The sequence below is a fragment of the Oncorhynchus mykiss genome, chromosome 20 (assembly GCF_057628025.1).
Source record: "Oncorhynchus mykiss isolate SJ-2025 chromosome 20, ASM5762802v1, whole genome shotgun sequence".
Lineage (NCBI taxonomy): Eukaryota > Metazoa > Chordata > Actinopteri > Salmoniformes > Salmonidae > Oncorhynchus > Oncorhynchus mykiss.
In genome coordinates this window covers 11,851,114-11,868,483 of record NC_143041.1, presented here as the reverse complement: position 1 = coordinate 11,868,483, position 17,370 = coordinate 11,851,114, and the positions used below count along the sequence as shown (strand labels likewise).

The 17,370-nt window shown below is 42.5% G+C and overlaps 1 protein-coding gene across 7 annotated transcripts in view; it reads left to right on the top strand.

Annotated features, from left to right (window-relative positions):
• The window catches only part of mpripb (myosin phosphatase Rho interacting protein b), a 71,315-nt gene that overhangs the window by 21,453 nt on the left and 32,492 nt on the right, over positions 1–17,370 (top strand). For all 7 annotated transcript variants that reach the window (XM_090212223.1, XM_021575559.3, XM_090212222.1 and 4 more), the window contains exons 4-7: positions 3,314–3,465; positions 3,552–3,817; positions 7,833–8,274; positions 12,252–12,378. In XM_090212223.1, coding sequence (XP_090068349.1) covers positions 3,314–3,465; positions 3,552–3,817; positions 7,833–8,274; positions 12,252–12,378 — 987 coding nt within the window. The remainder of the gene's footprint in view (positions 1–3,313; positions 3,466–3,551; positions 3,818–7,832; positions 8,275–12,251; positions 12,379–17,370) is intronic.

Genomic DNA, 17,370 nt, shown 5'->3' with positions numbered 1-17,370 from the left:
GTGGACACCCTAATACATATTGGTCCAGGAAATGTTTCTAATGGCCGTTACATTAAAATCTTCCTGGTCACTTTGTCCGGTGTCACATTTTCAGAATCCCTGGATGGTGTGTAATTTTTGGATGGTGTGGATTTTAGACACTGAGGAAGTTGTTGACTGACATTAGCTAGCTAGGCACATTTTAGGTTAGTTGTAATGTGCCTGAGAGAATGTGAAGCTCAGCCCTGATTCTCCCCTGGGCTGATGGACTGTCTACTGATCTACCCCATAAAATACCCAATATGGACTGCTGTGGCTCTTCTCTTGCTCAGAGTGGTTGTTATTATTAGTAATTCCTGTGCTCTTGGCCAGCTGAAGAGGCCAGAGTTAGGCAACCCGGCCAAACCCATCATCAACAATGACCAGAGCAACCTGATGAATCTTTGTAAATATGAAGCTATCTCACATGATACTAGATACATTGATCTTAATGATCTACCAATGTCATGATTCATTGAGCAGGTTGTTTGTTGCTATGGAACCATGACGTGCGTAGTACGTCGATTGGAGGGCCAAATTTCCCCGGAATATGTATTTTTCTTTTGCATCTGATACATGATATAAGCAAAATTATTACAACAAGGTTGAAAAATAAGAGCTTTTGTGTGACTCGCATAAAGCCGAGGCAACTTTCAGGGAAGATTTCACTCAAGATGTTTAATGCGAGTGGGCAATTGGCTTTTTAGAACTGAACTATTTTAGCCCATGATGAGATGGACTGAGAAGGAGATGCTCAGAGGTCGGGCTCTACACAGCATTCCTCTGATATGCCCATATTTGGTGAAGTGCAGCGGGCTCCCAGTAACTAACAGGCTAGAGAAACAGAGAGAGCAGTAGACCCCAAAACCACATGAAAATGCCAGATATGCCCCAGACCCAAACATTCCACATACACACAGCCTGCCACTACAAGCACTCATATCTAATGTAGCATAATGTAATTTTATTACATCAGACAGGATTGGACGTGTTGTACATTTGATCATCTGAGAAGGAGAGTAGGAGCGAGAGAAGGTGAAAGACTGAGAAGGAGGCAAGAGAGACGAAACCTGAGAAAGACAGAAAGGTGAAGGTTTGAGTGTTTCTCAAACACTGAGTCGTGGACCGACACCGGTCCCGGAGATGTTGCCGCTGACCAGTCCCTCGGGTAGTTGACTGACACCAGTTGGGCAGTTCTCAAATGCTATTTTTAATCTAAGCGGACCTCCCAAGAAGGAGGACTACAGCTCTTCAGTCTCTGATGAGAACCTGGGCCGGAGGGTCAATGACTGGGAGGATAGGGACAGGAAACGGGGTCATTCAGTTTTCTCCACAGCCTACACGGTTCTGTTTTGATGCAGCACAGAGGGAAGCGGCATGTCGAGGCACATATGCCGTATAAAACAGCAGCTTGCTGCTTCCCATTCACCCCTGAGCAGAGCAGGTGCTGGTTTCTTACACTACTTGCCACCGGTCCGGGCAATAAAACTCCCCAGAAAAATGTATCAATTATGGAGCGGGTGTGCTCTACCTAATTCAAATGCTGGCTCTGCGAGTCTCACTCTGACACCATTTTTGGAATGATATGATGAAGCCCATTCATCAAATCATTTTGGCTGGCACTGGCAGATAGAGAAAGAAGTTGTACTTCATCAAGCATTGAACTAGTGGGAATGTCCAATTTTCCCCTAAAATCTCAATACTCCCCTTGACAGTTTGTTCATTGTGAGGATAAAGACCTGCTCGATTAAAAACGTTTCCTAGCTTTATTAGTAGTGTTTTATTGCTTCTTTGTGTGTCCTGTTCGTAGAAACTGTGAACTGAGTCAGAGAGACAGTCTGTGAGAAAGTTGTTAGCGATAATAATACCCCCCCCTGTGCAGCTAAATATAGCCGGCCCCATAGGAGGACAATAGGAGGATATGGGATTGGATCTGGAGTGGAGAAATCAAACCCACTACAACACATGGACTATATCTCAAATGCCACCCTATTCCCTATATAGTGCACTACATTTTATCCATAGTGCTCTGGTCAAAAGTAATGCACTATATAAGGAATAGGGTGGCATTTGGGACTCAGCCAGAGAGGATGAATGGCAGTGTTGGCAGATGGAGGAGTCTTTGTCGATGCCAGTATCAGATCAGACGACGTATACATACTCAAAGAACACACAGCCACTGGACTGGACTGGCCCTCTCTCTCGCTCTCTCTCCCGATGTGGGTTGGACTTGCCCTGGCCTTAACCTGATCCTAGATCTGTAGCTATCTTCCCCCAACCCTAACCACAACCATTTGAGGGGAACAAGGGAAAAGTGTGTAATACCTTCATGCTTTCTCCTTCACAAAGATAGAAAGGGGCATCTTTTATGAGACAGATTCCCCTCCCACCCCCCTTTTTCTCCCCCCCTTACCCTCCCAGCACAAAAAAATTCCCTCGCCGTACAGTAAAGAGACTAGCTTGCTCCAGTCTGTATTCTAAGTTTCTCTGAGTGTGACCCAGTGTAATTGCCATATTTGGAAGCCCTCATGGTTTACTGGCAGCTTGCATTAAAACAGGATCCATGTGAATGGCCTTAAAAGGAGCTAAGGAGAGAAACAGCACCTGTTTTACATCTGCAGCCAGAGTACAGTTCAGTCTGGGCCTGATAACAACAGTACAGGAATCTCACTGAACTAGAGAGACCATGCTGGGGTTCAGGGGGAATTCTAGACGGTAGAGGGGCAATAGGGAGTTTGGGAGAAACCGTGATAAATTGTGCCTTTCCAAAGGCAAACATGCACCTATATGCAGAACCACGTGCGTTCGCAGTAGCACACGCGTACACACAAACGTATTTACTCCAGCCTCCCAGGGCTGTCACCTCCTCCATTCACTCCACTGGACCTGAATGGATTTCCCCCGTTGTCCCGGCAACCCATCGATAACGGATACGTGACCTTATAGTAGGGGCTGTATATGTCCTCTGTCTGTGGGAAAGAGTGAAGGAAGGAGGGAGGGATGGAGGATGAAAAACAGACGTTGTGATATCTATCCACCTGTTATATAGCAGCTCCGGGTAGAAGTTTCCCTTAGGCTCAGACGGAGATCTAGGACCCTGTGCCCCTTCAGCACTGTGGCTGTTGAAAGAGGCTAATCAGACTATACTTCCCAGTTTGCTACAAGGCAATCACTTCATCATTCTACAGATTGTTGTCCTGTTCTACTGGTATTTACCCTGGTATACAGTCTGTGTCATGTCAGGTTTGGCCATTACTTGTGCCTGAATGTTGTTCCTCTGTTATTCCCCCTCTAGCCGAGCACGCTGCCCCAGGGCACGGTAAATATGAACCTGTGTGCTGACGTCATTGACGCAGAGCCCAAGACGGGCCAGAAGAACGCTCTCTGTATCATCACTCCTGAACAGGAGTACTTTATACGAGGGGAGAACAAAGAGATCATCAATGGGTAAACACGTGTGTATGTATGTATGTGTGCTTACGTGTGTGTGTTCTCTATGCCTTCACCATCATTCTGTTCTCGCTCTTTCCCAGGTGGACTGAACAGCTGGTGGTGTATCCCAGGACCAACAAGCAGAACCAGAAGAAGAAACGCAAGGTGGAGCCCACCACTTCTCAGGAACCAGGACCAGCAAAGGTGGCGGTGACGGGCTCAGGTATCCCCGAGGCGGGCTCAGAGAAGGTTCAAGACTCCAGCTCCATCATCTGGCAGGAGGAGCTGAGCCAGAGAGAGGCTGAGGGGGCGGCCGTGTGGCCTTCTGCTGACTTGCCCTCGCTGGGCTCACCACCACCCTCTACAGGTATGGAGGAACCACAGCACATCTAGCCCCATAGTCCTCATCTTTAGTGTAGTATATGAGTCTTTCTATAAACCAGGGTACCGGTGAGAATGGCTTACTCTGGACAACTTGTTAGAGCTGTTGATAAGTCATTGATAATAACCTGCCACATTTGTTCATGTCATTACATTAAGATATACGGGGGGACATAGCTACAGTGCACTCCGTAATTATTGGGACAGTGAAGTATTTTTTTTAGTTTGTTTGTATTTGAAATTAAACAATGACTCTGATGTTAAAGTGCAGAATGTCAGCTTTAATTTGAGGGTATTTTCATCCATATCGGGTGAACTGTCTAGAAATTACAGCATTTTTTGTATATAGTCCCCCTCTTTTAGGGGACCAAAAGTATAAATTCATTTAAATGCATATTCAACTAGTAAACTTTTATATGATATACACATTGGTGCGGCTGGCTTCCGGGTTGGATGCGCGCTGTGTTAAGAAGCAGTACGGCTGGTTGGGTTGTGTATCGGAGGACGCATGACATTCAACCTTCGTCTCTCCCGAGCCCGTACGGGAGTTGTAGCAATGAGAAAAGATAGTAGCTACTACAACAATTGGATACCACGAAATTGGGGAGAAAAAGGGGTAAAATAAAAAATTGTCTAAAATGTGTTACTTGCTATGCATTCGTGCATTTGGTTTGCTAATTTTAGTAGCTTCTTCCTAAATCAAGAATTTGCTTGGAAACGGCAGAAAATCACGTTCTAGGTCACGTTCACGTTCTAGGTCATTTGTTTTGTGTGTGCAGCAAACTGTGAGTAGCATTTGAGTTGCTTGTATACTACTATAGTTTAAGTCAGAAACTGTACAAATTGTTCGCAATGCACTCATTAGCATCTAGTTAGCATTCTCTATGGGATTCTACACAAACCTGTTAGCATTGCTAACCTTTGGATTATCGAGTATCAGTGGGGTTTGAAAACGGCGCCCATTGTGTTCAGTGCCGGTATTACCTAATATCGTGGTAAGGCACAAGGTCAGTATGAAGGTATGACAATCTGGATACCGCTCAAGCCTAGTTGCACTACTCGTTTGCGGTAAAACCACGTGCTGTTATTATGAGGACAATAACATCTAATGCTGGCTTCAGCTTGGCTTTCTATACAAATCCTTCCATTACAAAAAGGAACCTGGTTTTTGGACACTTTCTCATTATAAAAACAGTGATGGGTGAGATTAATGGTACTGCTATTCCTGGCCTTATTCTGTGTACCTGCATCGGCCACATAGGCTACAGAAATCGTCATGCATCCAATTTATTTCACATTTTAGAATGTAATAATAATTTTAATATCAAAGCATTATTCTTGAAGTGGTGATGGCCTACTTTAAAAAATACAGTGCCTTGCGAAAGTATTTGGCCCCCTTGAACTTTGCGACCTTTTGACACATTTCAGGCTTCAAACATAAAGATATAAAACTGTATTTTTTTGTGAAGAATCAACAACAAGTGGGACACAATCATGAAGTGGAACGACATTTATTGGATATTTCAAACTTTTTTAACAAATCAAAAACTGAAAAATTGGGCGTGCAAAATTACTCAGCCCCTTTACTTTTAGTGCAGCAAACTCTCTCCAGAAGTTCAGTGAGGATCTCTGAATGATCCAATGTTGACCTAAGTGACTAATGATGATAAATACAATCCACCTGTGTGTAATCAAGTCTCCGTATAAACGCACCTGCACTGTGATAGTCTCAGAGGTCCGTCAAAAGCGCAGAGAGCATCATGAAGAACAAGGAACACACCAGGCAGGTCCGAGATACTGTTGTGAAGAAGTTTAAAGCCGGATTTGGATACAAAAAGATTTCCCAAGCTTTAAACATCCCAAGGAGCACTGTGCAAGCGATAATATTGAAATGGAAGGAGTATCAGACCACTGCAAATCTACCAAGACCTGGCCTTCCCTCTAAACTTTCAGCTCATACAAGGAGAAGACTGATCAGAGATGCAGCCAAGAGGCCCATGATCACTCTGGATGAACTGCAGAGATCTACAGCTGAGGTGGGAGACTCTGTCCATAGGACAACAATCAGTCGTATATTGCACAAATCTGGCCTTTATGGAAGAGTGGCAAGAAAGCCATTTCTTAAAGATATCCATAAAAAGTGTTGTTTAAAGTTTGCCACAAGCCACCTGGGAGACACACCAAACATGTGGAAGAAGGTGCTCTGGTCAGATGAAACCAAAATTGAACTTTTTGGCAACAATGCAAAACCTTATGTTTGGCGTAAAAGCAACACAGCTCATCACTCTGAACACACCATCCCCACTGTCAAACATGGTGGTGGCAGCATCATGGTTTGGGCCTGCTTTTCTTCAGCAGGGACAGGGAAGATGGTTAAAATTGATGGGAAGATGGATGGAGCCAAATACAGGACCATTCTTGAAGAGAACCTGATGTAGTCTGCAAAAGACCTGAGACTGGGACGGAGATTTGTCTTCCAACAAGACAATGATCCAAAACATAAAGCAAAATCTACAATGGAATGGTTCAAAAATAAACATATCCAGGTGTTAGAATGGCCAAGTCAAAGTCCAGACCTGAATCCAATCGAGAATCTGTGGAAAGAACTGAAAACTGCTGTTCACAAATGCTCTCCATCCAACCTCACTGAGCTCGAGCTGTTTTGCAAGGAGGAATGGGAAAAAATGTCAGTCTCTCGATGTGCAAAACTGATAGAGACATACCCCAAGCGACTTACAGCTGTAATCGCAGCAAAAGGTGGCGCTACAAAGTATTAACTTAAGGGGGCTGAATAATTTTGCACGCCCAATTTTTCAGTTTTTGATTTGTTAAAAAAGTTTGAAATATCCAATAAATGTCGTTCCACTTCATGATTGTGTCCCACTTGTTGTTGATTCTTCACAAAAAAATACAGTTTTATATCTTTATGTTTGAAGCCTGAAATGTGGCAAAAGGTCGCAAAGTTCAAGGGGGCCGAATACTTTCGCAAGGCACTGTATATATATACTTTTTGAATGCTTTTTAGTGGGGGGTTCTATATGAAGCCCTATGTCCAATTATATATATATATATATATATATATATATATATATATATATATATATATATATATATATATATATATATATATATATATATATATATATATATTTTTACAATTTATTTTACCTTTTTATGTAACCAGGTAGGCTAGTTGAGAACAAGTTCTTATTTGCAACTGCGACCTGGCCAAGATAAAGCATAGCAGTTTGACGACAACACAGAGTTGCACATGGAATGAACAAAACATAGTCAATAATACAGCAGAACAAAAGAAAACAAAAGTCTATAAACAGGGTGTGCAAATGAGGTAAGATGAGGGAGTTAAGGCAATAAATAGGCCATGGTGGCTAAGTAATTACAATATGGCAATTTAAACACTGGAATGGTAGATGTGCAGAAGATGAAAATGAAGATATACATTATACAGTTGTTTAACATTGAGGTCCTTAAATGTTAATTGAGAGCTTTAAAATTTAAGCTTTCTGCCCATATCAGATATGTCTATGTCCTGGGAAATGTTTTTGTTACTTACAACCTCATGGTAATCACATTAGCCTACGTTAGCTCAACCGTCTCACGGGGGGACACCAATCCCATAGAGGTGAAAAAGTACCTGAGAGTACTTGAATTTGACTTGCCAATGTCTGTATGAACCCTGCTTAAAGGATGTATAGGTGGATTTAGGGGCCTATTTGCATATATTCCTCTAAGTACACATGTGGAACTACATGAAAAAAAAAACATTTTATTTTTGTTTCAAACCATTTTGAAGTTATCCCAATGTCACACATTGGCCCCAGTATTTATAGAAATACCCATATGTCAATCTGATAGGATTGTAATGGTGTTAGCAAGCTACACAGCTGTAAAATATTATAACATTAGCGATGGTAAGAGTTTTCTACTGTTCTTATCTATCCTTCACCATCATTGACCCTCCACCCCCCTCCCTCTTCCAGGTGAATGTGGTTCCGTGGGTCGGGGCTCAGATGCCGGCTCAGTCAATGGTGACGAGGTGGACCGTAGCGGCCTCCCTCTCCACGGCTCAGTCCCGCTACCCCACCACGACCTCCTGTCTCCCACGGGCTCCTGCTCCAGCCTGGGCGGGGTGCCCCGCTGCCTCTCCCCGGTCCCCAGCGACCCTTTCCCCTCCGGCAGCTCCCTGCTGTCCAACGGCTCCCACATCAGTGGCTCTGTTAGTTCGCTGGACTCTGACGCCAGCGGCAGCACGGTGACCAGCACAGAGAGCCACCCGGGGGGGCGGTTAGGGCTAGGCCACAGCGGGCACAATGATATGCCACGGTCCAGGAGGCTGGAGGCTGAGGCCAGGAAGGCAGAGAAGAGGAGTCGAGTGAGGAGTCCTGGTGAGGAGAAAGAGGTCGTGTTCAGTCCCGAAAGGAGGCAAGTCTGTCTGTCTGTCCATCTGTTTGCATGTCTGTTCTGTCTTAGTCCAGAGAGACAAAAAAGATAGTTCCATGTTCAGACCTAAGAGGTCAGTATAATGAGAATAAAAGAAGGTTCCAGACTTCAGTCACCGTTTCTTACCTAGGATATATTTATCAAGGTAAAGCCTTAGCTGTTAATCAGGTACTTGTATAGGCTGGTAAACCAGGTTAGTGAACTCTGCTGTCTGACTGCCAGGTTACAGACCAGCAGGCACTCTGGCCTGGAAGGACATCAGTAGAGATTCCAATGATGCAGCAACACACACAGTCTCTGCTTCTAAACACACTTGCACAGATACACACACACAGCCTTGTGATGCACACACACCCCCAACGAAGCTGCGTCAAAACACACACACTCAGACCAAGAGGAAAAGGCTGTGTTTGGTGAAATCGACGAATCTCTGCTTTCCATAGTTCCTTTTTACTTCTCATAGGAGTTATGTATGTACAGTTGATTCCCTGTCTTAGGTCAGTTAGGATCACCACTTTATTTTAAGAATGTGAAATGTCAGAATAATATTAGTGATTTATTTCAGCTTTTATTTCTGCTTTTATTTCTTTCATCACATTCCTAGTGGGTCAGACGTTTACATACACTCAATTAGTATTTGGTAGCATTGCCTTTAAATTGTTTAACTTGGGTCAAACAAGTTGGGTGAATTTTGGCCCATTCCTCCTGACAGTGCTGGTGTAAATTAGTCAGGTTGGTAGACCTCCTTGCTCGCACAAGCTTTTTCAGTTCTGCCCACAAATGTTCTATAGGATTGAGGTCAGGGCTTTGTGATGGCCACTCCAATACCTTGACTTTGTTGACCTTAAGCCATTTTGCCACAACTTTGGAAGCATGCTTGGGGTCGTTGTCCATTTGGAAGACCCATTTGCGACCAAGCTTTAACTTCCTGACTGATGTCTTGAGATGTTGCTTCAATATATCCACATAATTTTCTTTCCTCAGTCCCTCCTGCAGTAAAGCACCCCCACAACATGATGCTGCCACCCCCGTGCTTCAGGGATGGTGTTCTTTGGCTTGCAAGCATCCCCCTTTTTCCTCCAAACATAACGATGGTCATTATGGCCAAACAGTTCTATTTTTGTTTCATCAGACCAGAGGGCATTTCTCCAAAAAGTACGATCTTTGTCCCCATGTGCAGTTGCAAACAGTAGTCTGGCTTTTTTATGGTGGTTTTGGAGAAATGGCTTCTTCCTTGCTGAGCAGCCTTTCAGGTTATGTCGATATAGGACTTGTTTTATTGTGGATATAGATACCTTTGTACCTGTTTCCTCCAGCATCTCCACAAGTTCCTTTGCTGTTGTTCTGTGATTGATTTGCACTTTTCGTACCAAAGTAAATCTCTAGGAGACAGAACGCGTCTCCTTCCTGAGTGGTATAATGGCTGTGTGGTCCCATGGTGTTTATGCTTACTATTGTTTGTACAGATGAACGTGGTACCTTCAGACATTTGAGAAATTGCTGCCAAGGATGAACCAGACTTGTGGTCGTCTATAATTGTTTTTCTGAAGTCTTTGCTGATTCTCTTTTGATTTTCCCATGATGTCAAGCAAAGAGGCATTGACTGTGAAGGTAGGCCTTGGAATACATCCACAGGTACACCTCCAATTGACTCAAATGGTGTCAATTAGCCTATACGAAGCTTCTAAAGCCATGACATCTTTTCTGGAATTTTCCAAGCTGTTTTAAAGGCACAGTCAACTTAGTGTATGTAAAGTTCTGACCCACTGGAATTGTGATACAGTGAATTATAAGTGAAATAATCTGTCTGCAAACAATTTTTGCAAAGATTTAAATACAGAAATACTCATTATAAAAATTCAGAAAAGATACAACTATTTTACATTGGTTTAAAGATTAACGTCTTGTGAATAGAACCACTGTGTCAGATTTAAAAAATGCTTTACAGCGAAAGCAGATCGTACGATTATTTCAGAACATCGCCCAGCAGACAAATCATTACAAACAGTAACTGGCCAAGTAGAAGAGTTACACAAGTCAGAAATAGAGATAAAATTAATCCCTTTGATGATCTTCATATGGTGGCACTCAGAAGACATTCATTTATTCAATAAATGTTCCTTTTGTTCGATAAAGCCTCTCTTTATATCCGAAAACCTCAGTTTTGTTCGCATTTTCTTCAGTAATCCACAGACTAAAAAGCAGTCACAACAGGCAGACAAAAAATCCAAATTGTATCTGTAAAGTTCATAGAAACATGTCAAACTATGTTTATATTCAATCCTCAGGTTGTTTTTAGCCCAAATGATCTATAATATTTCAACCGGATTATAACGTTGTCGATATAAAAGGTAAACAAGAAAGGCACTCTCTTGTCGTGCGCATGAAAAAGCTTTGACACGGCCGGGTCCACTCATTCAGACTTCTCTTACTCCCTAATTTTTCAGAATACAAGCCTGAAACAATTTCTAAAGACTGTTGACATCTAGTGGAAGGCATAGGAACTGCAATTTGAGTCCTAGGTCAATGGATACTGTAATGACATTGAATCGAAAACTACACAACAACAAAACAAACTACTTCCTGAATGGATTTTTCTGATGTTTTCGCCTGCCAAATCAGTTCTGTTATACTCAGACATTATTTTAACAGTTTTGGAAACTTTAGCGTTTTCTATCCAAATCTACTAATTATATGCATATCCTATCTTCTGGGCCTGAGTAGAAAGCTGTTTAATTTGGGTATGCTTTTCATCCAAAATTCCAAAGGGTGCCCCCTACCCTAGAGAAGTTAACAAGAAATGTGTGGAGTGGTTGAAAATTAGTTTTAATGACTCCAACCTTAGTGTTTATAAACTTCCGACTTCAACTGTAATAATTACCTTTCCCTGTGTTTTTTTCCCCCTGTGGTTTTTCAGCATAAACACACTGAATAAACAGGCTTTGTACTTTACATTCGCCCATCATCCGCTCCTGGCTCTGTTCTAGGAAAGGGTCAAGAGGTTAAGCAGACACACCCACACCACACCCACCCACCTCATCCCCTCATCCAAAACCAGGCCTGAGAGGAAGAGCTTAACGAGAGAGCAAGGAAGAGATCAGGAATGTCCAGTAGACTGATTAAAAATTGGTCCATTTTGTTTCATTTCAGAACACTGCCATTCTGGACCCCAGCAGCACTCTATTCCAGAATTATTGCACACAAATACAAACACACACACACACTGCCACTCGGCTCCTTCACTGGCTGGTGGGGTGCAAACAGTCATGTGACTGAAAATACCTCTCGTCCTCTCTTTCTCGCCATTTCTTCATTTCTCTCTCTCCCTCACCCGTTGCCTTGTAAGGAAGCCAGCTACCGCAGAGGATTCCCCTAATAAGGGCACAGTAAAAAAATGTATTTCCAAGCGACTCTCGCTCCTCATCAACCGAGGGTAGAAAGAAAGACGTAAGGGAGGAATACGTCAAAGCTGCCGGTGTATCTATCGTTTCACTGCATGTCTGCTGTGTGTTTACAGAAGTTGGAACAGAAAGGTCACAAGAGTATGAACCTAAACTCTCCTTCTCAAATTCATCATGTCTGTTACTCACGTTTCATGTAGCGGGGTATTGTAATGTTCACCTATAAATGTGAATTATGCAACGTTTACCCCCCAACCACACACCCGTACACCCGTACACACGTACACACGTACACACGTACACACACACACACACACACACACACACACACACACACACACACACACACACACACACACACACACACACACACACACACACAGGAAAACTACAGTATCCAATAAAGTTAATCTATTTTCTCCACCTGAGAAGGAAGTACATTTTTTTTTGCCATACCCAAAACCATTTTTTTTTTATCCACAAAAAAAAGTTCAACTAAAGGCCTCTGACCTCTAGCCTTCACCGCTGACCTTTAACCTTGTTCCATATGTGTTCTAGTCGATCTGGGGTGATAGAGAAGCTGGAGGCATTGGAGCTGGAGAATGCAGAGAGGATGGAGGTGGAGGAGGCTGGGAGGACTGGAGCCAGACAGGGCCGCAGCGAACACAGACGCTTCCACAAAGAGGTACAACTACAGCACTGTGTGTATGTGTGGTACAGAGATTGTACCCCCTTTAAACCCATTCAGTTGATCTTGATCTTAGAGAGGTAGGTCTAGGGCACAAATAATAATAATAATCAATAATTTTGCTCTTTATTTAACCATCTTACTTATTAAACCTTATTTGTTCATCCAAAATTGTGAATAACTCACCACAGGTTAATGAGAAGAGTGTGCTTGAAAGGAGGCACATAACTCTGCAATGTTGGGTTGTATTGGAGAGAAAGTCTGTCTTAAATAATTTTCCACACAGTCTGTGGCTGTATTTAGTTTTCATTCTAGTGAGGGCCGAGAATCCGCTCATGTAGTTACATCAGTGTCTTAACATCTCGATTTGCCAAGGCAGGATACTCTGAGCGCAGCCCAATCCAGAAATCTGGCAGTGGCTTCTGATTAAATTCAATTTTCACAGAACCGCTTGTTGCAATTTGGATGAGGCTCTCTTGTTCAGATATCGGTAAGTGGACCGGAGACAGGAAATTAAAGGGATAACGAATCCAGTTGTTTGTGTCATCCGTTTCAGGAAAGTACCTGCGTAATTGCACACCCATATCACATTTGACATTGTCCTTAAGCTTGAGTTCATTTGTACACAAAAATCATACCATGATGGAAAGACCTGTGTGTTGTCCTTGTTAATGCAGACAGAGAGGAGCTCCAACTTCTTAATCATAGCCTCAATTGTGTCCCGCACATTGAATATAGTTGCGGAGAGTCCCTGTAATGCTAGATTCAGATCTTTCAGGCGAGAAAAAACATCACCCAGATAGGCCAGTCGTGTGAGAAGCTCGTCGTCAGACAAGTGCAAATTATGGTCAGTAAAGAAAACTTTAAGCTTGTCTCTCAATTTAAAAAAAAATGTGTCAATTGATAACCAGCGTACTTCTGTATGTTGTAAAAGTGTTACATGGTCGCTACCCATATCATTGCATAGTGCAGAAAATACACAAGAGTTCAGGGGCCTTGCTTTAATAAAGTTAACTATTTTCACTGTAGTGTCCAAAACGTCGTTCAAGCTGTCAGGCATTCCCTTGGCAGCAAGAGCCTCTCGGTGGATGCTGCAGTGTACCCAAATGGGGTCGGGAGAAACTGCTTGCATGCGTGTTACCACTCCACTATGTCACCCTGTCATGGCTTTTGCGCCATCAGTACAAATACCAGCACATCTTGACCATCAAAGTCCATTTGATGTCACAAAGTTGCCCAGTACTTTAAAAATATATTGTCCTGTTTCCAGTGGTTTGCAGAAGAGGATGTCTTCCTTAATTGACCCCCCCCCCCCCCCCCCCCCATAAACATAATGGACATATATCAGGAGCTGTGCCAGGCCCGCCTCGTCTGTTGACTCATCCAGCTGTAACGCGTAGAATTCACTGTCTTGTATGCGAAGCAGTAATTGTTGTAAAACATCCCCTGCCATGTCACTGATGCGTCGGGAAACAGTGTTGCTTGATGAAGGCATTGTCGGTATGGTTTTTTTTTGTTGCCTTTTCCCCCGGCATTGTCACAGCCATGTCCACGTCAGCAGGAAGAAGTCCTCCACAATAGTATGGGTCTTGCCTGTCCTAGCCACTCGGTAGCTCACCATATAAGATGCTTGTAGCCCCTTCTTATTAATGGTATCTGTTGCTTTTATACATGTCTTACTACTCGAAAGTCGTCTTAATTCTCGCTCCAAAAACTCCCGTGGCCTATTTTTCAAATTGCCATGTTTTGTTTCTAAATGTCTGCACAAGAGTGAAGGTTTCATCGAGTTGTGAGAAAGTACTTTTGCACATATAACACACTGGCTGAGGAAAGGCACTTGTCCCAATATAAGTGAACAGTTTGGCTACATACGGTCTGTTAGTGGAATTCCCACGAGAGAATAACGGTTGATGTGATTGGATGTTAATTATTTGACTAGGCTACCTGTATTTGACATTGTGTTATTTCGCTGAACACTAGTTGGTTGAATTGTATTTTTGGTAGTGAAATGAGGCTACTCAGGGGAGAAAAAAAACTCACCCAAATGTATAGCCCCGTTGGAAAATATAAATTAACTGTTTGAAAATGTGAAGAAAAAATGTAAATAATTAAAACATGTGAATTCCCACATCAGTTTGGGAACACCTGCTCTACATTAATCATTTGGAAACAAATATTTAGAAAAGGAGTACTTTGACCAAATTTCCAAAATGTATTTTCTGAACATTGTCACCAAGTTAACCCAAACTATTTACTGTATTAAATTGCCCATTGTTCTATAATAAAGATAACCTTTCACATTGAACAGAACTGTTCTTTGTTTACACTCTTTTGGCATCGTTAGATAATTCACATTATGGCCATGTGCTAAAGCAGTAAGGAAGTGCTTAAAAAACAAATGAAAAGATTTCAACAATATCAAATGTATTTATATAGCCCTTCGTACATCAGCTGATATCTCAAAGTGCTGTACAGCCTAAAACCCCAAACAGCAAGCAATGCAGGTGTAGAAGCACAGTGGCTAGGAAAAACTCCTTAGAAAGGCCAAAACCTAGGAAGAAACCTAGAGGAACCAGGCTATGATGGGTGGCCAGTCCTCTTCTGGCTGTGCCGGTTGGAGATTATAACAGAACATGGCCAAGATGTTCAAATGTTCATAAATGACCAGCAGGGTCAAATAATAATAATCTCAGTAGTTGTCGAGGGTGCAGCAAGTCAGCACCTCCGGAGTAAATGTCAGTTGGCTTTTCATAGCCGATCATTAAGAGTATCTCTATCACTCCTGCTGTCTCTAGAGAGTTGAAAACAGCAGGTCTGGGACAGGTAGCATGTCCGGTGAACAGGTCAGGATTCCATAGCCGCAGGCAGAACAGTTGAAACTGGAGCAGCAGCACGGACAGGTGGACTGGGGACAGCAAGGAGTTATCATGCCAGGTAGTCCTGAGTCATGGTCCTAGGGCTCAGGTCTTCAGAGAGAAAAAGAATTAGAGAGAGCATACTTAAATTCACACAGGACACCTGTGTGTGATTTCCTGCAAGACAGGCATGTCAGTGTTCTGCCATGGCCAGCGAAGAGCCTGGATCTCAATCCCATTGAGCATGTCTGGGACCTGGGATCGGAGGGTGAGGGCTAGGGCCATTCCCCCCAGAAATGTCCGGGAACTTGCAGGTGTCTTGGTGGAAGTGTGGGGTAACATCCCACAGCAAGAACTGGCAAATCTGGTGCAGTCCATGAGGAGGAGATGCACTGCAGTTCTTAATGCAGCTGGTGGCCACACCAGATACTGACTGTTTGATTTTGACCCGACCCCCCCCCCCCTCCCCTTTGTTCGGGGACACATTATTCAATTTCTGCTAGCCACATGTCTGTGGAACTTGTTCTGTTTATTTCTGTTGTTGAATCTTGATATGTCCATACAAATATTTACATGCTAAGATAAACACAGTTGACAGTGAGAGGACGTTTCTTTTTTTGCTGAGTTTATATACTGTATTGTATTTTATACCACACCACTGACTGTTAAACAGCCATCCAGCACATCAGAGGCTGCTGCCTATAGACAGATTAGGAGTCACTGGCAACTTTAAGGAAATGAAACACTAGCCACTTTAATAATGTCTCCATATATTTCATTACTCATCTCATATGTGTATATATTCTGTTCTATGCCACTGTATCTTAGTCCAATGCCGCTCGGACATATACAGTGGGAAAACAAGTATTTGATACACTGCTGATATTGCAGGTTGTCCTACTTACAAAGCATGTAGAGGTCTGTAATTTTTTATCATATGTACACTTCAACTGTGAGAGACGGAATCTAAAACAAAAATCCAGAAAATCACATTGTATGATTTTTAAGTAATTAAGTTGTTTCCTTCTCACCAAGCTGCTTGCCTATTGTCCTGTAGCCGATCCCAGCTACTTGTGCAGGTCTACAATTTTATCCCTGATGTCCTTACACAGCTGTCTGGTCTTGGCCATTGCGGAGAGGTTGGAGTCTGCTTGATTGAGTGTGTGGACAGGTGTCTTTTATACAGGTACTCAAAATCTGCATTGGGAATGGTCTGTATTCTCTAGAATATATATGTAAAAAAGGGGTCATGTAAAGATATCCACTGATATGGACCCTTTCCACCCAGTGAAACCTCCCTGGTCTTTGTAGTTGAACGTGTGCTTGAAATTCACTTCTCGAGTGACGGACCTTACACGTAATTGTATGTGTGGGGTTATTCAAAAACACCTATTATTGAACACTGAATGAGTCCATGCAACTTATTATGCGATTTGTTGAGACTTATATTTGACTCCTGAACTTTACATGATTTAAGTTTGCCATAACAACGGGGTTACATGGCATTTCAGCTTTAAATGTCTAAAATGTTCTACTAACAAATTCCACTTTGATATTATGGGGTATTGTGTGTCGATCAGTGACACAAAATCTCAATTTAGTTTTAAATTCAGGCTGTAACGTAACAAAATGTGTAAGTAAAGAGTTGTGAATACTTTCTGAAAGGCACTGTATATTGTCCACACTGTCTATACACACCTTGTATTTGTATCCCGGATATTTCTTCATCTCATGTTTCTTTTTTTTGTTCTTTAAACATAATTTATTTTGTATTAGTGTTGTACTGTTACATTTATTGCACTGCTAGGGCTAGAAACATGCATTTCGCTGCTGCTGCTTTAACATGTGTGTACGTGACAAATAAACTTTGATTTGAAATGACACAGCACCGGATCTCTAAAATAGGAGCTTTGTTAGATTCTGTGAGCTGTTGCACATGAAGCAGACTTTCTGTCTCGTGTGTGTGTTTGTAAAATATGTATGCCACCGTGTATATATATATATATTATTTTTTTTCTCTCTGTGTCTGTCTGTGTGTCCTTGTTTCGGTTAGAGGTCAAAGGATCTGGAGAGTGTGCTGTATTCATTTCCAGTTTCCATTATGTGGCTGGATTCCCGTGATGATACTAACTTC